Genomic DNA, 23,537 nt, shown 5'->3' on the forward strand with positions numbered 1-23,537 from the left:
CTCCTATTTATTTCAGTTACTGCTGCATAATCAACCATTCCGAAATTTAGTGGCTTAAAGAAAAAATCTATTATTTGTTAGGAATTTGGGTCAGGAATTCAGGCAAGGCTTGAGGAGACCGTTCTGCTCCACTTGGCATTAGCTGGTGTCAATCACTGCTGCATTCAGCCAGTAACTGGTCTGGTCTGGAAGGAACCTGATGGTATCACTTATATTCTGCCCCCTTAATGCTCTTCCATATGGCCTATCTCTTTCCATTTTCTCTTATCAATCTATAGTACTGTTGAAGCTTCTTTAGAACATGGCAGCTGGCTTCTCAGAGGGAGAACTGGAAGCTGCCAATTCTTAAGGACTTAATTCAGAAGTCCCAGAAGTTTTCTGCCACATTCTATTAGCTAAAGTAGCCAATATTCAGGGGAAGAAGACACAGATTTTGTCTCTGGATGTCAAGAGTGGCATTTGTATACATGAAGGGAGGAATTGATGGTTTCCATCTCTGGAGACTATCTCCCATACCACCAGAATGCAAGTTCATGAAAACAGGGCCTCTTGTCTGTTTTGTTCATTATCATGTCTCTGTAGCGCCTAGAACAGTGTCTAGCATATAATAAGTGTGAAATAAATATTAATTTAATCCATGAATTTAATGGACAACTAAAAGAAAGAGTCTGAAAAGGTAAAGGAAAGGTCTGAATAGGAGGAAAACCCAGAAAGAGTGTGTTCCAGAAGTCTAGGAGGATAAGAGGAAAAGGAAGACAAAATTATACACTTGTTTTCATATTGAAATTTTAAAAAATAAATTAAAAATAATATTTAAACTACATTTATAAAGTTACAAGTTCAAACAGTGCAATATTGCACAGAGGAAAAAGTGAGTTTCCTCCCACCTTTGTTCTCAATTCTCCCCAGCACTAGTCACTTTTAAATGTATCTTCCAGAGCTAATGCATGCATATACAAAGACAAAGCTATATATCCTCTCTCTCTCTCTCTCTGTCTCTCAAAGACACACATAACACACAATTGATGGAATACATGACTCAGCATCTAGCTTTTTTCTCTTAATCCAACTTCCAGATCATTCCATGTCAATATATACAGGTCACTCTATTCTTTTACATGGTTGCATAAAATGCATCAGATTCCAAAATTAAAAGGTGACTACTAGTTTCAGTAGACCTGAAAAAGTAAAGACTGCAGATTGGGATAAGGAAGGGTGGGAGGTCAGAAATTAGAGGTAGAAAATTAGGTTGTAAAAGAAAGGAGGACAGAGCAAAAAGAAATTAAAAGATGGGATAGGCAAGAACAAGCTTATATACTGAAGAATAAGAGTGATAAGAGAGGTAGAGTTTGAAGATACACAAAAGAGAAGGGATAATAATGGAGCAAAGTCTGTAAGGGGATTGGAAGAGATCCTGGGTTCCCGTGGAGGGATTAACTTTGAGAGTTCAGAACACCTCTGCTAAGAAGGAAGGAAAGGCAGAGCTGCAGGTAGGTTTTGTAGAATTGTCTGGTAGGAGTTAAGGAAATTCCTCCCCAGTGGTATCATTTTCCAAGAAATATAGGAAGCAAAATTTTTATTTTTATTTTTACCAAAAGGGGTGGGGTGGGTAGAAGTCGGAAAGAAGTTAGGAGTGTGTGCAGGCTGGGAATGGACAGCAGGGGACTGGGAATAGGAGAAATTCTGAGTAGCCTTTAGGGCCGTTTTAGGCGTAGCAAGATCGCCTGGGCCCATGGGAATCCCTAAAGAAGTTGGACAACTCGGGTTTCCACTAGTGTCAGTAGCCAGAGTTAGGTGATTTCCAGCACTGGTGCAAAAGGTTGGTAAAATTGTTGCAGATAACAGTTTTGCAGCAGGTCAAAGAATCAAAGAAGCAATTGAATTGAGGGTGTTGGGGAATGTCATAGACCACTTAGGCCAAGAACTTCTGACCCTGACTGCACATCTGTAGCTGATGGTCTGAATACAAGTTTAAGGTTCAGCGATAGCATTCTGCCTAGCAGCAGAATGAGCAAATACTGTGCGCTAAGAATGGCAGCCAGGGAAAATCTTCACGAGAGGACTGGGGTGCAAGCTGAGTCGGGGTGGGCTGTGGCCGCGACAAGCACTGCCGTGAGACTGTGTGCTGGGCAAGCAAACTGGTTTTACTCATGCTGTATCTTGGGAAGCCTCGTGGGAATCATAGGAGAGGCCAATTCATTTCTTCCTATCCTATTCTATCCTTTGGGGTTGCAACTAAGTAGTGAAAACAGTGTGGACACTAGGGCCAACCAGTGCCGCGAGGCGACGACGTCATTTGCGGGGGCAGACGCGACTACTGTTAGGGTACAGTCCATAGAAGCAGTTTGAAGATATTTTAGCCTTTTCGCTGTCAAGAGTAGAGAGATTACCCTTCTGACTCACGCTGGTCTAGGTGGTAACACATGACTGCAGCTCCCCACCACTCGCTCCACCAGCAGTTACCATGGTAGCACTGGGGTAGTTAGGCCCCAGCGACTCCGCGTTACGTCACCGCCCAAGTGAGTTTCAGGCCTGGTGGCTCCGCCCTCTTCTGAGGGAGGGGGGCAGTACTTCGGGGGACGTTAGCAGCAGGGCCCAATGCCTCTTGGGTAATTTTGTTCCGGACCGGACGCCATCCGACCCTAACCCCGCCTCCCTCGGAGCAGCCCCCGCCCGCCTGCCCGCCGGCTCGCTGCCCCGGGGCCCCGCCCCTGCCCGCGGGCCCCGCCCCACGTGAATCAGCTGATCTCGCCGACACGCCGGGCTGCAAGCTCGCGCCGGATACAGACCGCGGTGCTGCGGCCGGAGCGTCAGGTGAGCGAGCGCGCGTCCCGGGCCGACTCGGGGGGCTGACCCGCCGCGGCCTCCTGTGTGCGGCGGGGTCTGGGAGAGAGGCAGTGGCGCTGGTCGAGGCCTGGGAGCGCGCCGCGGGGACCCACGGAGACGGCGCCCGCGCATTCCCTAGCCAGCATCGACCGACACGGCCCTGTGGCTCCGACCCCAGGTTCTTCCACTCGCCCTCTTTCCTCCCTCCGCAGACTGGACGCTACTGCAGAGGTCTTAGCCGCGTGAAATTCCTTCACGCCCCCCTTCCCGATTCCAGCCACGCTGCCTTCCACCCATTCATTCATGAGAATTTATTGAATGCTCACTCCAGGCGCTGAGCAGATAAACCCGGGTCCCTGGCCGTGAACCTTGGTGAGATCCCCAGGCGTGTTTGCCCCAGGCTGCGGATCGCAGTGGAGAGTGGACCCAGGGTTTTGGTGGCTTGAAAAGGCGGTTGCGGAAAAAGAAAATGACTTTGATATTAAAAATTAGTAGTTTGACCAAGTCCTTTGGTGTGCCAAGTGATCCACCAGAGGGTGGTAAGTTCTTGTAAGATGCGAAGACGGGAAAATAACATAGGGGCTGTGTTGAGGCAAAGGTCTTGCTTGACACTAGTATTGGTACTCTTAATAGAGCTACTTTGGAGACCAGCAGCTGTATGTTGGTAGAAGTGTTGTACTACAGTTTAGGTCTTTGATAAGAGACTAAGAAAAGCACTCTGGCTTAAATGTCATATTCCAAGCACAGTATTCTCGTTCTGGTTTAGGATGGAAAGGAAGTAACTGTAGAACACATGAAGATCCTTAGTCTAGTTAGTGCCTTTTAGATTTGTTGGTGGCTGTGACTCCACTTTAAAAGGCTTTACAATTGTGTGACGTGTGTTTATTCTGAACAGTTACATTCAGCAAACCTATTGGTCCAATATTTTTTCAGATTATCATAAATGTGAATGATTTGGAGTCTCCACTTGACCTCTAAGTTAATGAATACTTAACGAATTTAAAGCAGTGGAAAATTTGCTTTTGCAGTAAATTGCAATATTTTAATCTTATTAATATAAGCATAGTGACTAAAATCCTAGGCTTTGGATCTGGACATACCTGGAGTCACATGCACTCCGCATCTTCGACTTTGGGGAAAGTTACTTAACTTTCATTTAATAGTTCATGTGTCATTTATTACAGTGCCTGGTAAATATTCAATATGTATTAGCTATTTTATAATTATTTTATCTTCTTTTGTTGTATCATGCCCCAAATTGATATATTTTTCTAAATGGTGGGACAGAGAACTGAATGTTTTCAGAAAAGAAATACAGTTCATTTTTTAAAACCAAGGGATAGTTTCCAGATAATTTTATGATATATAGACTTAGAGAAAATATGATTTCAGATTGGTCTTTGGTAACTTTGGTATTCCATAAGGGCATTTTCGATATGTTAAAGATGCTGATGGAACCTACACCTAGTTTAAATTTAATACTTAGTTTGCAAACTATGACTATTATTGACAGATTCAAGGTTCATAGTTATAGCAAGAAAAGTTCAAAGCTGTTTCACAATATTAACATTTGAAAAGATAATCGTGAAGAAAATGAAGTACGAAACAATTTTAGAGGGGAAATTTTAGTGGCATTATATAAGTTTATTTTTTTAAAATAGTTTTAAGCAATGTGAACTGGAATCCCTTCTTTCCAAGTTGCAGCCTTTCACAATTTAGGTTGTGATTTGAAACACTTACTTTGGACAGTTTGACTGTTGAAGAAACAAAGGTGTATTAAGAACTTCCCTGAGACCTGATTTTAGTTTTTATGTGGTTAGGTGGAAAGTCAACTATTAATCGTCTATCTTTTCATGAAAAACACGAGTTTAATGTAGTATTGTTGGGTATAGTCTACAGGTATTTCCAAAGAATATAACTGACTTGTAAAAACTATCTATAATTCTGTATTATTATGAAACTAGATAAGCTATGAGTTGAAAAATTGGAAAGAATGTAAAGAGTGGTGATCTTTGCACTGATGTAAAAGAGGGCCAGTGCTGTTGTAGTAGGAGTTTGGGCCCCTTTCTCAGGCACTCAGAGAAATGCTGTAAGGATTTTAATGACTTCTAAATCATTTAGTTCTTTTTATAACTTTATGGAATTAAACATATTACATATTCCAGTTGTATTAGGGATACAGATTTTGCTTATAGTTTATCAAAAAAATTTTTTCTTTTAACTCTTCTCCATTGATGACCAAACATTTCAGCCAGTAATAAGAGAGTAGTAGATTTTGTAGGATATCCAGTCCTTAAGAAAATGCATGGTAACCACAAATAAAATAGCAACAAACTATGACTTGGTGCTTTTTAGTATTGCCTTTATTTATCTGTCTCCATGTTCCAGTTCTTTAGACATGCTTTGGTGCTGTCTTTACATTATGTCTTGTTGTTTGCATGCATCACGAAATGGTAGAATAGGTGTGAACGACTGATAAAGTAGCTGAACTGATTGAGCCATGTGGGTAGAGCAAAAATATTTAAATCATCAAATGAGTACTTTTGGAGGGGTGCCTCTTGTGGAGTTACTCTTTTATTGTAGAGATCTTTTTTGGAAAAAAAAAAGTGCAGTTCTCTCAACTCCTGTGAGAAAAAGACTAGGGCCATTGGTAGAGTTTTAGTTGGCTGCCAGTAATTTATGGTCAGAGAGAAGATCAGCTTTAATCTCATTAATTCCACAAATTGATTAACTCATGTTTCCTTATCACATATTTAAATATTTTTCATCTGAATCATCATATAGTTCATCAGTTCACATGACCTCCATATTAGGAATGTGGTGGCATCTCGATGACTTTCTTTCTAGGGTTCTTTGCTTTCAAACCTATATTTTTTGTTGAGCTGAATTCTTAACTAGGGGCAATTGCCTAAGCCAACATGTAGCAAAGATAATTATAACAGTTCTTAAAATAGCAATAAAGTATAACAATCCAGCTTTACTTTAGTAAGGAAATGGATCGAGCATTTATTGATGTGGCATACTATTGCAGTAGACTACTATCCCCTAGTGAAAATGTATGAACTGGATCTGTTTATGAACATGGATATTTCTTGAGTACATAATATTGAGTTAAAAAAGCAATTTGCCAAAAGATATGTACATTATGTTGCATTTATGTAGGGGTTTAAAGTAATAGCATACATTGTTGATACATATGTATCTAATGAAAGTACAAAAAGTATAAGAACATACATGGGAATAAGACACAATAACTTTAGGAATAGAGGCTAACTCTGGAGAAGAAAAGTTTGGGTGGAGTTCCCCCAGATCTCTATAACTTTTTCTTCTATTTTAAATAGAACCGAAGCAAATATGAAAATATGCTAATATCTGTTAAAACTGATGCATACATGAATTTGTTCCTTTTTTGGTTCTTACAAATTTATGTATGATTAAGATAGTTTGTGAAACTAACACTTTAAAATATTTGTTTATAATTAGAGCTCTCTCCCAGTATGATTGCTTTATTTTGCTTTCTAGTCCTAAAGTAGTCGACTCTGGGAAAATAATTTTTTTCTCCCTGCAACAAGAAAAGAATGTGTCTGTGCAACAGTGTAAAGCTTTTCTAAGGAGGAGAGACAGACCAATTATTTAGTCAATTTTACTTTGCTGTTTGCCTTATGCTTCTAGGAAATGCTTTTCTTAGGATACGAGGAATATTTCCTAAAAGGCTGAAGGGGAATTTCAGTTCTAGGGACTCTTGGGAAATGCAGGCATATATTGATCATGAACTCTCAAAGTATTGAACAGCAGATTGATACAGTGACTCAGATATAAAATTACCAGAGATATCACCTGGTCATTAACACTTTAAAGCTTGTATTGGTTACATTTTATTATAATGTGGTAAACCTGAGTTTATTCTGTGACTGCAGGTATCTTAGTTATTGCTCAAAGAAAATAATTCTCTTTACAGGTATTAATAAGTAAGTATGGTGACAATGTGTTAAATAGTTGACTATTGAATAGTAAATTTAATAGCTGATCTCTAACATGACCTCAGTATTTATACTTGTGAGTTAAACAGTATTTTCATTTCTATTCAAGAATACCTGTTACTAGCACGTTCAAATAAGTGAAACTTGTATCTCCAGAGCAGTGCTTTTTGGCGTGTATACTCCCTGTTCCATTATGTGGCCCCTTGATGACCTTAAGCCCTAGATGTTATTGATTGGTAAAATAAGCCAACATACTTTGAACTGCATTTCTGTAATGTTGCCTTAAATAATTGTGGCCATTTTAATAAAAGAATAGTAGGAAAATAGTAAAGGAATAAATTATGTCAGAGATTATATTTCAATATGTAATAATAGGCACGAATTATAACAGTACCCAGGAATTTGAGATTCAATTGCTAGTATTATAATAGCCCTCAAAATGTTTCATGAGAATTTTAGTAATCTGGAAAAATGCATTTTTAAAATATGTAGTGGGTACAAAAAGCTAAATGGGCATTTCTGGCCATTTATTTTACCATATTTATTGCTCCTTCCCCCAGTGGGTAATATCCACTTTAGAGGATTTTCACAATCAGAAGAGTGCAGTTTTAGTAATTTTCAAGGTGAAATTAGCAGGCCATAAAAAAGAGGCTATGAAGCCTTGCTGTTCCTGATTGCACCAAAAACTGTCTCCATGTACTATGGAGAAAGGGACTGTTCTTTCCTGGGTTGTCTAGCAGTTGTTAAGTGACATGAAATAAAAGTGTCTTTATTGTTAGGAAGTACCAATAGCAAATTATGTATGAGAGTTTCTGTTATGAGATGACATTTTCCTTTTGTGCTACTGACTTTTATTAGAGGCACTAGAAGTCTATACCATTTGGAAGTCCGTAGATTGGAACTTAAGCTCAAGGGCTGTCTTGCACTGAGTACTCAAATAAATGTAGGCTCGCTTGTACCTAGTTGTTGCTATGGGTACAAGAGTATACTGATAAATAAGTCATAATTTCTGACCTCTAGTTTATAATATATTTTGATTCAATGACTTAGTGTGTTATCTCATTAATAACAACATTGTAAATAATAAGTACTTTTAGGCCAGCCCAGTGACTTTATTCTGTGCATTTGTTTACTCAGTCCCTGAGGTCAGGATTTAAGGGGCTAGTCAGCTCCCATAGTGGTGTCAGACAATGCCTTCAGTGGAGCAATTAAGGCTGAGAAGCCTGGGTTTTGAAGTGGCCTTGACATTTGATGGTGGTTAGTTTGTCAAGGCTTCACTGCAAGGTGAGTGTTCCTCAACCTTCAATAATGGTTGTTAAATGGTGGGAGGATATTCAGGAAATAGCAGTTAGTGTATTTTTAGTTGTAAGTCAGGTGTTTGAGTCAAAAATTTCCTTAATCTATGTGTACTATTGCTTGAGCCTCTAAAAGCAAACATTTATTAAGCATGTACCATGTGTAAAATACCAGTGTCTTAAATTATTGTTTACCACATTCATAGTATAAACTTCAGTTTACTACATTGCAGTAAATTGCAGTCAGCTCAGACCTTAAAAACAGAGTGTAAATGACGGCATGAAATCTGTAGTAATTTTATATTGGATTCAATCTATGTCCAAATTCCTTTTAGGACATTATGATATAGTTTGCTTCTCTGTTATTATTTTTATTGTCTTCCTATCTTAATGTCGTGTCATTCTAAACCCTAATATCATTTTTTTTAACTACAATTATTGCTATTAGTTTACTACTTTAATCAACATACCTATTTTAAACTAGTAAGTGAGACAGGAGAATAAAACTAGAAGGACCCAGCTATGCTAAATGTAAGTTAGCTTTCTTATGCCTTGAGGGTAGTGTTTGCTTTACCGCTACTCTACAAGATGAATAATGTTAGAAGTACATAAAGTAAACTAATTGAAGTATAATATAGTTAAAAGTTGAGGACCCTACTAAAAATGACAGTTGCTATTCTAGAATACAAGTTCTTGGTCCCTTTCTTGTAACCTTTGAGGCAGGATTTTTTTATCTTTATAATAAGTTACTTAAATCACATATAACAGCGATCCCCAACCTTTTGGCACCAGTGCTCCTATGAGAATCTAATGCCTGATGATCTGAGGTGGAGCTGAGGCAGTGATGCTAGCGCTGGGGGACCACTACAAATACAGATGAAGCTTTGCTCACTAGCCTGCTGCTCACCTTCTGCTGTGTGGCTCTGTTCCTAACAGGCCATGGGCTGGTAACTGGTAACGAACTTCACGCTAAAGGGGTAAAAACTAAATAACCTCACATTAGTTCAGGTCATGTTTTGCTGTCAGATGAGTTCAGGCTAGATTAGATTTTTCCACCAAAAGAGTTATGAAAAAACTTTTAGTTTTAAGAGTTTTTTGGACATTGGATTTCTGGTTAAGGTATTATGGACCTGTAGATAGTTTGCAGTTTTTCTTTCTAACAATAATCATGACTTCTAGACCAGATTTTTTTAAGGGCACTCTCAGATCATGGTGTTAAAACCATATCCTCTGCATGTACAAAATAGCTTATTTGTCTGTTAAATGTATTAGAAGGGTCTGTATCTAATAGGATCTATAAGTTGAGTCATTTCATTCAGAACCATGGTTTACTTTTTGTATTAAAGGGCCATCCGAGAGTTTAATTGACTTCCATATTTTCTGACTCTTTGTACAACTCACACAGCTTCTATATCAGAGCAGAGTACAGAAATCCTGTCCCCCAAAAGAATGTAGAGTTAAGACCTTAAAGCTCACCTGGGGAGAAATATCCACATAGGAAGCCCCATGGTTAGGCAATTTTGTCACAAACACATGAAGCACTGAAATGCTATTTGAAATGGTTGAGGAAAGTCTTACAGATTTCTTACAGAGGGGCTTATAAAAATATTAGAAAAAAATTTTTTCTTTTATTTTTTTTTTTCTGTATGGATCTATAATTGAGAAAGGATGTTAGAGTAAATGGAGTTGGTAAGTGCCACTTACATTTAAGTATGTGAGGTAAAACTTCTTATAAGTTTCCCATGTTTAACTGAAATATTCCTTTTTAGTTATGTATCCTTTGCAGTCTTTTTTTTTTTCTCATTGCCATTTTTGAGTTTCAGGCAGATACATCGTTTTGGAAGAAGTCAAACATTCAAAACCAGTAAAACAAAATGAGATAGGTCTATAAATACTGACACAGAAATAAATCTATAAAGTAGTATGTTACTAGCTTTCTGTTGTTACTGTAACAAATTGCTACACTCTTAGTGCCTTGAAATAACACAAATTTATTATCTTACCTTTAGGTTAAAAGTCTCACAAGTCTCCCTGGGCTAAAATCGAGGTGTCAGCAGAGCTGCATTACTTTTCTGGAGTCTCTAGGAGAGAATTCCTTTCCTTGCCTTTTCCAACTTGTAGCCATCCACGTGCCCCGTTTTATTGTGCCTCCCCCACACCACCATCCATTTTGAAAGCCAGCAACGTAGCATCTTCCTGACTCTGCTTCCATCATCACATCTCTTTCTGCCTCCCTCTTCCACTTTTAAAGACTCTTGTGATTACATTGGGTCCACCTGTATAACCAGGATACTCTCCCCATTTTAAGGTCAGCTGACTAGCAACCTTAATTTCCCTTTGCCATCTAACCTAACATAATCATAGATTGTTTGCATTAGGATGAGGGCATCTTTGAGACCACTATTCTGCCTACCATATATAGTAAGTCACAAAAAAAAAAAAAGTTGCAAAACAATTTTTAGAGTTTTAATTTTGTTTGGATTTGAAAAAAAATGAGTGGTGTTGAGAAATCATATGGTATAAGGTGAAATCCCCTTTAAGAAAACTCTGTATTCAAAAATAATACACTAAAAGAGGAGAAAGATTGACTGTTTTATTCACTTTACCAAAAGATTCTCAACATTTTTGATTGTCAGGCGGTAAGATTCAGTTTACCTGTAGGTAATCAGTTGTGAAGTGTGCTTATGCACTTCCACACCCTCCCTGAGTCGTTCTCTGGTTTCTGCTCAGTATTGTTTAACTTTAATCAAGGGAACAGTTATTCCTTGCTCTCTGATAGATAAGCACAAGTTGGTCCTGGCTTCAGAATTTCTCTGTATAGCATGAACTGTACATTTTACTAAAAGTTAATACTATCACACACAAAGCATAGTGCCACTTGATCATATCTATTAACAGCATTTATTAAATCAATTCAAATATATCTTTTATTTACATAGTCCTCTTTGTACAACTTTGGATGATTCAAAATCTTTCTAAAATTAACATTAGGTAGAGAGTAATTTCCTCCAGATCCACAGATGGGAAACTGTAAGAACTCACTGGCAACCTGGAGTAAACAGATGGATCTTACATCACTCCTGCCGGTATGGGCTGTTTCCAGAGCACCATGACCATGCCATATCCTTCTGTGGAAGAATCATAAATTTGGTCCTAGTATTTATATGGTTCACACAAATAAAACCTCCTTGCCTTTATTTTCATGAGTTTTGGTGCCTTTAAAAATGTAAATTTCTTAGTTGAAATGCATTGAGCATTGCTGTCTGCTTATTTTTCTCTTTCTTAAAACATCAAGTTTCTGAATGGATAGGTCGTGATACTTATACCATAATTTTTTTCATAGAACTTTTTTCTGTTCAATGGTTGATTTTAAAACAGCTATTTTAAAATTCAAACTTTTTTCTTCTAGCCCTTTGGATTATGGTTTTGAATTGAGGTTGATTTGGGGAAAATACTGCTGGTTCCAGTAAGTGGAAACTTTATATTTTAATGACATAATTTTTTGTGTGCATTACTGAAAAATGTAAATTAAAACTACTTGAATCCGATACATTACTGAAGAGAGTTTAGAAATTCTTTCTTAATTGGTATTTAAATGTTCGTGTGTTGCAGAAGCATTTAAAGTAACCTTAATGTTTATGAAACGAATACTGAACACATTGAGTTTTCAGATTGAACTTCTTTCTTTATAATAAAAAAACAACAAAATCTGTTGCCTGACAAGTACAGCTTAATTGTAGCTAGTCTTTTCTTCCTTTGACATTACGTATGATAGTCAACAGGCATTTTTATAAGCTCAGTGGGCAGGCTCAGTCCACTTTGGCAGGCAGGGTACAAAATAGTTTAAATAGTTCTGCATATTTATTGCTCAGTGAATGTACACTTGTTAGAGGGCTGCCTTTTTTTTTTTTAAATCTGTGGGATAAAATAGAGTGCTCTTTAACTGCTCTTAGTGCTTACCTGTGTTTTGCCATTTAGGTCTTTATATACTTTTGCAAAGAGGAAATGATTTGGTGATGGAGTGCTCCCACTGACCGATGGACTCAAAGAAGAGAAGGTAAAATTGTTTCTTCTTTCTCCTGTATCGCTATAGGAAAACACTACAAACACCATCTGTGTCGCTTCAATTCACTTTAATTTTGTCATTGATGGTTATTAAGTAGAAACAGTGACATTTGTGTTAATTGGTAAAGCAAGAAGAGATATTAAAATAAAGCTGATTAGCTTTGTTGCTCGTTCCTTTCTTATAAAAGGCACAAAATGTCTTCATTTCATTATTTTAAAACTTTCGAAGCCATTTTTCTCACAAATAATTTCAGATTTGTAGAAATAGTCTTATTTTTAATCACCTTCTATCCTTAGAAAACTAGTCATGGTTGATATTTTAATAGGAGGATTAAGTTTGTGGCTTCCCTGCCATGAAACCATAGTTATGTCTAATTACAATTTAGAGAAATATTTAACAAAAGTAGAGAAATTCCTAGATATTATTAAATAAAACCAGAAAAGTTTCTGTATCTCATTAAAATATTGGCATTGTCTAGAAAAAAGAATGCGAAAACAATGGACCATCAGTGGTGACACATAGGAAAACTTTGTACAAAGGAAACTCAGAGTATCTTAAGATGTCCTTTTCTTAGAGGGGCAATTGGGATACAGTCATTTTACACAGCTGTGTGTTTTGTGTTCTATGAACCAGAGTAATCAGATAGAAATTTTTGGCTAGAACAAGAGTAAGCATGAAGGATTTTACTGGCACCTGTTATAAATTTGGTTCTTAAAAATTTAAATAGCAATTATAGAGCTTAAGCTCAGTGTAAAGTGAAATATGGAGCCCTGTTCCTTCTTTTTCATCAAATAACTTTTTACATTAAAAACTGAAATATTTAAATAAGACTTCAACTTAGGACATGCTATAATTTTAATATCTAAACAAGGAGTTAATGTATTGAGAAGTTACATCTTGAAATTTCATGCTACTAAATCATAAAATTTCAAAAAATAGCTCAGCTTCTGTTTACTCCTTAGAGATAAGTAATTTGTGTGTTTAGATTTTCTTCAAGCCTTTAGTATAACTAGTTGTTTTATCTCTACTCCTGTGTCATGACCAAGGCATAAAATAGGTACTAGTTAAATTATCTGACTCAGTCCCCTATGTGCTGGTAAAAGGTACAAATATCATGAAGATATTAAGAACAAAAGATACAGCTCCGCATTACAGGAACATTCAAGTGATTTTTCTTGATGTTTGTAGCTCAACAGAGGCAGAGGGATCCAAAGAAAGAGGCCTGGTCCATGTCTGGCAGGCAGGATCCTGTTCTGGAACACCAGAGAGATTGTCAGGCTGGGGAGGAAAGACTGTTCTTCAAGCTGCCCTGGGAGCAAAACATGGAGTTCTTCTGACTGAAGGTATTGAAAAGAATGGCTTAACAAATACTAACTGAAACTAACAAATGCCACATCTACCTCTCTCCTTTTCCTCAAAGCCTGCTTTTTAAGTTGCTTGGTTATACTGTTTCAGCAGAGTTTTCTAAGATATAAATAGCAGCTCATAAAAACATATAATAAAATCTGTAAATATATAACAGACAGACACATAGGCTATAATTTATATAGAGAATTTTTATGGCAGTTTACCAACTCAGTCATGGCAAATTTGATTTGGGCTAGGACGGCCATCAGCTTCACTAATTTATAAATTTCTGCTCTGTAAGCATTTATTAAGTATCTAATAATGCTTTGGTATTTTCCTTGTAGGAACTAAGAGAAGACAAGTTCTAGGAAGCAAAGCTTAAATCTGACCTTGATGGTTTTATGAGGTTAAGATGGATTTCTATCTTTTTTTTATTATTATATAACTTATAATATGTAATAATAATGAGTTCAGAATTTGGAAAAATCTTAATTTTGAAAATGTGAACTATATTCAATACATGCCTATGAGTTTAAAATACATAGTCCTCAGGCATATATAAGTGGAATTCTGTTACTGTTATTGTTTTATTAGCCTTTCAGTAAATATTTAAGAACCTTTATGAAACATAAAATCTTTAAATATCCATAATCATACCTAAAAAGTTGGGACAACTGAGGGAAGACTTTTAAAAATATATGTTATCACTGCTCATGTTTAAGTTTCACTGTTCTGGTTATTACCACTGTTCTGATTTTTAGTGTTGAAGTTGCAAAAGAAAATCTTATCTCACAGAAAAATGTAGTTCAAAATGGAGAAAAGATGTCCAGTGTTATCTTTTTTAGGTGAAAAAATGGTACTGATTGAATGCTAGAAATTTTCAAGCTTCTTTTCTCTATTTAATTTGACCATAGCTCATATTCAATGATGACACTTCATTGATTCACTGTTTTTGAGGTACTCCAGGTTAAACGAAGGGGTGTGTCTAAATATCCATTTCTTTGTAATAGTGCTCTCCCTTGTGGAATAATATCAATTGAAAGAGTTGGTGAGCTGATACAAGTGTATATTGCTATATCACTTGGGAAGAAAAGTTTTAAAGATTTTAACCAGTCGACTTATTTTCTTAGTACTCTTTGTCCAAACTAGAAATTTCCTAATAAAAGCGTATATCTAGCCACTGTTATATTCTTTTTACATACATGTTGTGGTGAGTTAATGTAAGTATATAAATATATCTGCCATATATAATAGGCCGAAGATGAAGTGTGCTTTTTTTTCCATCATCAACTCAATTACTGTTTTGTGTGTGTGTGGGGGGGGAGGAATAGTACTTATTTCTTCATTCTGTCTCTAGAAATTCATCAATGCAGAAGACAATAACTTAAATCTGTATAACAACCTCACCCTTGTTTATAGTGCTTTTCCTAGTAGCCTCCATAACAGACTCCCCTCCACTCCCAGCATGTTTTAACCTCAGCTGAAGATGGTAGTGAAGGTGGCGGCTTCAGCCTTGGCAAGTTACCCAGTTTTCCTGGGTTTCTCCCATGTATGTAGGAGGTGTATATGTTAATATTAAACTTTTGTTTGTTTTTCTCTTGTTAATCTGTCCTTTATTACAGGGATGTTTCAACAAAAAACGTAGAAGGGTAGAGGGAAATTATTTCTCCTCCCCTACAGAACAGTAGACTACAGCATATAGCCTTAGTGTGTAGTAGGTTTATACCACCTAGGTTTGTGTAAGTGCACGCACTCTGTGATGTTCGCACAGCGACGGAATCGCCTAACGATGCATTTCTCAGACTGTATTCTTGTTGTTATGTGGTGCATGACTATATAATATATATAATATCTAAAAATTATGTGTAACATGGCATACAACATGAAGACAGCCAAGTCTTATTAACACTGGTGCTTTCTGGACAACCTGGAGGTATAAAGCTAATTTCTTAATTTTGGCCAAAATGAATCTAATATTTTTATTCCCTTGTATAAATTTTCTGCTGCTCTGACTTACTCAGTAGTAGCATATGTTGTAGATATTAGCAAATGTGTCTATTTTGTCTTCTGCTTATTTTATCTTGGCATGATCATTTTGTCTCTTTGAACACTTGGAATCTGCTCCCTTAATAGCCTATGATGGTAGCCATTAGTAGTGGATCGATGCCAGAGTTTGTAGGATGAGGCTTAAGGAAAGGAGCAGTATCTGTCATTATTAAAAGATGGATAAATTTGGAGCATTATATGCTTGAACTAAATCTCTACACTCTACTTTTGAAAAAAAAAAAAGGCTTATTTTGTTAAACCTAGAGGGGATTTAAGTTTGCTGATAAAATTTCTAGTGACTGCACTAACTCTCTTCTTTTTTTAAACTTTCAGATGGTGTGGTCTACAGCTTTGGGACTCTTCCCTGGAAAAGCGAACCAGCAGAGATTTGTCCAAGTAGCCCCATTCTAGAAAATGCCCTTGTTGGGCAATATGTTGTTACTGTGGCAGCTGGGAGTTTCCACAGTGGAGCAGTGACAGAAAGTGGCCAAGTATATATGTGGGGAGAAAACTCTGCTGGCCAATGTGCAGTAGCTAACCAGCAGTATGTTCCAGAACCTAATCCTGTCAGCATTTCTGATTCTGAAACTAGTCCTTTGTTAGCAGTCAGGATTTTGCAGTTGGCTTGTGGCGAGGAGCACACTCTGGCATTGTCAATAAGCAGAGAGATTTGGGCTTGGGGCACTGGTTGTCAGTTGGGTCTCATTACCACTACCTTCCCAGTTACAAAGCCACAAAAGGTAGAACATCTTGCTGGACGCGTAGTGCTGCAGGTTGCCTGCGGTGCGTTCCACAGCTTAGCGCTCGTACAGTGTCTCCCTTCCCAGGATCTGAAGCCAGTACCAGAAAGATGCAACCAGTGCAGCCAGCTCTTAATTACCATGACTGACAAAGAAGACCATGTGATTATATCAGACAGTCATTGTTGTCCATTGGGTGTGACCCTGTCAGAATCCCAGGCAGAAAACCAGGCCAGCACTGCCATCAGCCCCTCCACAGAAACCCTTCATAGCCAGGGAGAAGTATTTGAGAACACTCCTGTAGAAAATGTTCTGCCTGTAGCTACCGAACTTAACGTTGGAAATGGTCAGACCACAAGTAGCGATGCCCTTTCCTCCCAACAAGACATGGGAAAAACTGAAATGTCTTCTGCCAGAAATACACCATCGTACCCTGACACTCAGGCAGTAAATGAATACGTGCAGAAACTGTCAGATCTCCCAGTAAGAAAGAACTCAGAGAATGGTGAAAAGCCAGTGCCATCTCAGGTACCTGCTAAATTTTATAATATAAAGCTGTTTCTGGAATTGAATCATCTGAGTTTTTGTTAGAAACTTGAAAATGCCTAAGGTTTGTTAGCACCTTTTATTTTTTGAATTTGCCTATAAATCAGTCTCATCACGTAAGCTTAACTCAAAATTATTGTTTATTTTCAAATTCTGACTCTTTATGATGTAGAAAGATACCATGCTGGGTTTGTTTTATAAATAACACAATCCCATTTTTTTTCCCCTAGTACTTTTCCCCCCATGGCTAAGGTACTGAATTTTGGTGGCCCTTTGAATGGTTTAAACAATTAGAACTATATATTCAGAGATTCTTCTGACCTGTATTTGTACATTCTTCAGATTCTGTAGAGAAAGGTCCATTTTTTATCAGAGAAGGTTGCTATGTGGTGGATCCTTTAATTATAGTCAGATTAAAAAATACAAAAACAAAACCTTACTGGCATTACATATTGTTTAAATTTGTTTCAGTTAGACCTGTGGGCTTAATTTGGAGGGGTGGTCATGGTTAATATTTTCTTCATCTTATTTAAACTATTCTCATTCTTAAAACTTGTAGTAAATGGAAAAGTTATTTGCCAGTAGCAAACAATAAAGTTTGTCTCCCTGCTTAAAATGAATTGTTCTAAAAGGGTAATTGGTTTTTTTACTCTTAAGGTAAGCCTTTTGATTTTTCTTTACCAAAACACTAAGAAAACAAAACAAAGCAAAAACATCTAATCATAAAGCATGTTTTTTTAGGTTATGGCAGCAACATAGCCTTTTGATTTTTTATTCCTGTTGTTTGTCAGAATGAAAACATGGCTAGGGTTTTTAAAAAGGTTTTCTTTCACAGTCTACTGAACCTTGTAGATATGTATTGTTTTAAACAATTAAGAATAAACCATTTGAAGAAAGGTATTTAAAAAATCTAAACAAAACAAAAAATAACAGGAATGCATGCAGAAAATTTCTAGACTCGTACATGCTTATAAAAAAGTTTGACTTCTTAAAAATCATTCCTCTAATTTATTAAGTGGAAGTTAAAAGTTTTTTGTATACAGTTTATTTGATTTTAGGTTATCATTGAAATCTCATTTTTCTTTGGACTTGTTTTGTTAAACATTTAAAGTTTGTGTTACCTATGCTAATTTTGGCAATGTGTGTTTATACTAAATTTAATTCAATTTTGCAAATAGAGTCTCAAGCATACAGCTAATTCATTTGGAATTTATATGAGTTAGGACAAGTTTTTTCTCCTCTGGCCAGATGTAATAACTGAAAGAGTATCTTTTGTGTAATAAACCAAAATATTTGGCAATGAAGCCTATATCTCACTATTGAATTTTATTATTGGTAGACTGGAATTCCTAAAATTGTGTCTTTCATCATAATTGTTGGTTATGTATTTTTTATTTTATATATTATTAAAGATAAGTAGTAGAGCCAGTTAGAACAATAGTTTAACGTTTATATAAGGTAGAGTTTTGTGACGTTTTTTAACCTAATGGTAAGAACCCCTTAAAGTAGTTACTACTAAATACCATCACTGGTTCAATGGTGAGCATTTGTAAACAAAGGATAGAAATAGTAATGCTAGTTTTTCTGAACCAGTTATCATTGAAACTATATTACCAAGGAAGTTACAGTCTTTGTATTTATATTTTGTTTTATACGGTACCTTTATTTTGTTGAATTTTAATTAAAGACTCACTTGCACAGAAATAGCTTTTCTGAATTTAATATTTAATTCAACAAATATATAGAGTACCTACTACATGTCAGGCAGTAGTCAACAAGAATTATTTCCTATAAGAAGCCAGTGTTAAAAAAAAAATGTTTTGGTTTGGTTTTTAGTTCAGGATAAATTAAGCAATGTATATATGCCCTTTGGGACCATAGGGCATATAGAAGCAAATTGTTTATGGTGACCTATGCTTATAAGCCAAAAGCTTTGCGTGCACACCCATGTATGTGTGTTTAGTAGGTATATTTAATGACTTTCCTTTTTAGTAAACAGTGGTGCTTGACTGCTCAAAATAAATTTCAACTGATTTTTTTCACTAAGATATTTTTCACTGGAAAACTTAGTTTGATTTTCTAATATAGCAACAAATGACAAACACTAAGAACATTGCTTTCAAACATTTAATTATTAACCTACCACATTTACTCTCTATGGTAGGTAGAGCAAAGGTAATCCTTCAGTTTACCTACTCCCTGCAGGGGTCATGGAAAATAACTCATTGATGAGACAGTAGAAAGACTTGAACTTAAGAGCATAATTTAGGGGCCGATAGGCCAGAGGTATAACTCTTTTTCTGCCATATATGCTGTATCTAAATTTCCATTTTCAAGAAAAATATGAATTTCCATCTATAAAACATTTTAAGGAAAAGCCTGTTTTTAAAATATTTTTTCTGATATTTATTAGTAGCATTCTTTGTAAATTTTCCTAAAGGTGATAATAAAACTTTCATCTTTTCAACCTTCTATCCAGGCCTGTCACAGTGCACTTCATATTAAAGACTATATTTTTTATAACATTTTCTCCTCTCATTTTACTGTACTTAATTATGTAAAAGCAACTGGGGCTTGTTTTTAAATACCATGGAAAAATACAACAGTCAAACAAAAGGAAGTACTTTTGATGAGGAACTATATTTTGTGTACTCATTTCCATACAATGTTTACTTCATGATCAAGAAGACATCTCTTTAAGTTGGAGATAAAGAGACCTTTGTTTTATGTGCTTATATTTGCAAATAGGGATGGATGTTAAACTTTATTTTATTGATTACTTGTATAAGGGATTATATTTTTATATACTTTTTTATGTGTATATATTTTAGCCTCTTATAGAAGAAGCAATTCCTAATCTTCACAGCCCACCAACCACAAGCACCTCAGCCCTAAACAGCCTAGTGGTCTCTTGTGCATCTGCTGTTGGTGTGAGAGTGGCTGCTACATATGAAGCTGGGGCCTTGTCTCTTAAAAAAGTTATGAACTTTTATAGTACAGCCCCTTGTGAACCTGGAACTCAAGCAGGCAGTAGTTCCACAGGCCCAGAAGGTCTGAAAGATAGCAGAGAAGAACAGGTTAAACAGGAATCGATGCAAGGGAAGAAGAGTTCAAGTCTCGTGGATATCAGAGAAGAGGAATCAGAAGGCGGCAGCCGAAGACTCTCCCTCCCTGGATTGTTGTCACAAGGTAAGGATGCAGCCAGGTTTTGTGAACTGACTTTTGCTGAATCCAAGATGCTCCTAACATCACATGCTATATTATAGTGAATTAGCTTTCCTAATTGCTAAATTTGACATAATTCAAATGTTAAAATTTGATTTTGGTTATCATAGCTGGGTTTAAAAGAAAGTTACATGTTTGCTTTTTTAAAAAAAATTTTTAATCCCATGAAAAGCCTTTATTAATGATAAAAACCTACAAATTTCAAAGGAAGCCGCAGTTACTCTTGACCCCCCCGCCCCCCAAAAAAGGTGCTGTTTTTAGATGGTTACATTGTTAATTCTATAATAGCATTTACAATATCCTTACTGTTCATCAGGGCTGGGACTACCTTTGCTCTGGACACATTTGCTTGTGACATGACCAATTCTATGTCCTTAACATCCACATCTTTTTCATAAAGCTCTTCCTCTTTGCTCTCGTACCGTTGGAGTCTGTGTGTTTTCTTGAATGTTTGAGACAGCTTCACCGTTAACTTTGAATTTCTCAGCAGCTGCTAGCTTTGCTTCCCCATCTTGGCTTCCCCCAACACAGTGTAGGTATCCGAAACCAGGTAGACACATCTGGTTTTGTGATGACAAAGGATATTCTTAGATTCCAGGGTAGTGACCCTAGTAACCCCTGTAACCTGTCAAAGGCCCAGTCTGGACATAGGTGTCATGCCTCCTTTTCATGCCAGCTGTGTTTTGCTGTACTGAGAGGTTCTTCATTGAGTTCAGCTGCCGCCAGCTGGGCTTGTGCGGTTGCCAGTGTAGAATCTTGTTCCTCGAGCTCTGGTACTGATTCATCGCTGTCAGACTCTATTCCAGACCCTGTCACAGCCTGCCCTGCAGCAGGGACGGTGTCTGCAGCCTCCCCTGGCATTTCGTGCGGGCCACGTGGAGCCAAGATGGCGGCAGGAGGCGGGCGGGCCGGTGCGTGACCCTGGCCGCTCGCGGACTTGTCTGCTTTAGAAATGACCTTAGAACGTAGCGTTTCCATGATGTCTGCTTCTGCTTTTGAACCTTATGATGAATCTTATTTTGTTGTTCTAGAATGTAGCAATGGCCTCCCTGATTTCCTAGTTGAGACCTATACTCCGGATAGATGAAGTTGCAGATGTGACCATTGGATAAGTGAGGAATTACCATGCTTGACCTGAAAGTAAAGAGAAAGTTAAACTTCAATAAGAGAACATTTCATTTTCTGAAACCGTTAGCAATAAAATCTTGTAGTATTAAGAATATTACAGAGTTGGTTCTTCTACATTTCTTAGTTTAGGACTTTTAGTCATCTAGATGTCTACTTCTCAAGATGTGTCCTGCAGACCAGCAACTTCAACAGCATCTGGGAATAATGTGTTAGATATGCAGGATCTCAGGCTTTACTCCAAACCTAACGAATCATAATATGCATTATAACAGGATCCCCAGGTGATCAGTGTGCACTTTGAAGTTTGAGGAGTATACGATTAGACAAGGAATTGGCAAACTTTTTCTGTAAAAAGCTAACAAGAGATATTTTATGATTTTAGTCTCTGTTAGAACTATTCAACTTTGCTGCTGTTGCTTAAAAGCAGCCAAAGATAATACATAAATGAATGAGCAAGGCTACATTCCAATAAAATTTTATTTACAGAAACAAGCACTGAACTGTATTTGATCCACTGGCTATAGTTTATCAGTCTCTGGTTTGCACCATTTTGTGCAGAGCTCTAAAGTTATGAATCCTAAACTATAATAAAAATTACGTTTTCTGCTTTGCCTGTTTCCTACATTTGTTCTACTTACTCATTGCACTTTCTTGTGCCAGTTAGCATTTCTGTAACCTTGTCTCCTAATTCTCACACCCACTAGATTTTCATCTATACAAATAAAATCTTCAGTCCTGATTTGTGTGCGTGTGCGTGTGTGTGTGTGTAAAGGAAGCTCATGAATTGTATTGAATCTGAAGGAAAATCTTATGCCAAAGTATTCTTAAATATCCTCTAGCATTTTAAGTATAAATGTGTTTGAGATCTCTTTGAAACGCAAATGTGGAATATTGATTTTTGTCATGTCAATAGACCGTATGAAATATGCAGTCCTACTGACAGACTTATTTCGTTAGGTTAAATTTTACTTAGTAACTTAAAGTATCTTTAGAAAAAATCATTTGCATTTGCATGTACTCTTTTTTCCTCTCTCTCTTTAAATTATCTGGAATACATCTTTGAGGAAACTTCAAGTAGGATTCTTTGAGTATCAGTATGTACAAATGGACAGTACACTTACCAGAAAAATTGTTGATCTTAACCAGTGATGTTCACTTTTTTTGCAGCTCACAAGTAAATGACCAAGTGATTAAATCTACATTTGGTGACATTTGATGATTTTCTTTAAAACATGTCCTCTCCCCAAATTAGTATACATGATTTACATAGTGTTATGTGCCTTTGTCATAATTTTGAACACTATAAAAGATGTCAGCATTCTTTGAAAGATTAAATTCTTTATAAAATGATTTGAAACTTGCAGAGAATTAAGTTCTTTATTCTAATATTTATAAAGTATTTGAATTTAGACCTTGACTTGGAAAGGCTTATCTTTTAATTCTACTTTGAAATGGGAAAAATATTTGTCAGCTTTAGTGTAGTATTTTGTTAAGCTTATTTTTAGAATACAAGTTCTACAGAATGTCACACAGACATAAATGTTATACAGAAAAGGATTCTATGGCCAAATGTTTGGAAGGGAATCTGGGTTAAACAAATTTAAACTTGTAGGACTTATCAGCCCCTGTAGCACACTAATATATGTGTGAATCTACAGGGCAAGTAGTGGGATGATAGAATTTAGTAGGTAGCATTTGCCAAACTCATTTGGCTATTAAATCCCCATTTTTGCAGAGAACCTGTAGAATATGCTTCACAAAACCATGTGTATATCTTTGAAAATCAACAGTTTATCAAAATGGTATCTTTTTCCCCACCCATCTGCTTCCTTACCTCTTCTCTGGTTTGTTTTCAGTTTCCCCCAGGCTGTTAAGAAAAGCTGCACGAGTGAAAACACGGACAGTGGTTCTGACCCCTACGTACAGTGGAGAAGCAGATGCGCTTCTGCCTTCTCTGAGAACAGAGGTGTGGTCCTGGGGGAAAGGGAAGGACGGGCAGCTGGGTCATGGCGACGTTTTGCCTAGGTGAGTGCTGCCAGTGTTTACTGTTAGGAATTGGCTAATCTCTCTCCTGCAAAGGTCTCTAAATTTTTTTATCTCATAGAAGAAATCTGGTCTCTTCTAACTCAAAATTATTATGTACCATTAGCTCTGATTTAAAAAACAACTCTCAGACTTGAATTTGTTCTTAACAATAAAGGACTTAAGTATCCACAGTGTATGTTTCCATCCCATCTTTGATGTGTATTCATCTTGGAACACCAAAAAAAGGGTGTTTGAGATAAGGCTGTGTTTTATTGGAACACTTGAATTGTTCAGATTTTTAACTTATAAAACC

At 36.8% G+C, this 23,537-nt stretch overlaps 1 protein-coding gene and 1 pseudogene across 4 annotated transcripts in view; one reads left to right on the top strand and one right to left on the bottom strand.

The window, feature by feature from the left end:
• The first annotated feature begins 2,722 nt into the window (after window positions 1-2,722).
• ALS2 (alsin Rho guanine nucleotide exchange factor ALS2) overlaps window positions 2,723-23,537 on the top strand; it is a 61,428-nt gene continuing 40,613 nt past the window's right edge. For 2 of the 4 annotated variants that reach the window (XM_016131107.2, XM_016131110.2), the window contains exons 1-6: window positions 2,723-2,814; window positions 12,080-12,158; window positions 13,356-13,510; window positions 15,894-16,828; window positions 19,678-20,035; window positions 23,056-23,224. In XM_016131107.2, the coding sequence (XP_015986593.2) occupies window positions 12,139-12,158; window positions 13,356-13,510; window positions 15,894-16,828; window positions 19,678-20,035; window positions 23,056-23,224 (1,637 nt within the window). In that variant the 5' untranslated portion in view covers window positions 2,723-2,814; window positions 12,080-12,138. Of the gene's footprint in view, window positions 2,815-2,867; window positions 3,366-8,956; window positions 11,568-12,079; window positions 12,159-13,355; window positions 13,511-15,893; window positions 16,829-19,677; window positions 20,036-23,055; window positions 23,225-23,537 lie in introns of those variants that run through there. The other 2 variants (XM_016131109.2, XM_036236580.1) reach the window with 2 other exon arrangements.
• On the bottom strand, window positions 20,337-20,932 carry LOC107503167 (annotated as a pseudogene).

Source organism: Rousettus aegyptiacus, unplaced genomic scaffold (assembly GCF_014176215.1).
Source record: "Rousettus aegyptiacus isolate mRouAeg1 unplaced genomic scaffold, mRouAeg1.p scaffold_m13_p_2, whole genome shotgun sequence".
Classification (NCBI taxonomy): Eukaryota; Metazoa; Chordata; class Mammalia; order Chiroptera; family Pteropodidae; genus Rousettus; species Rousettus aegyptiacus.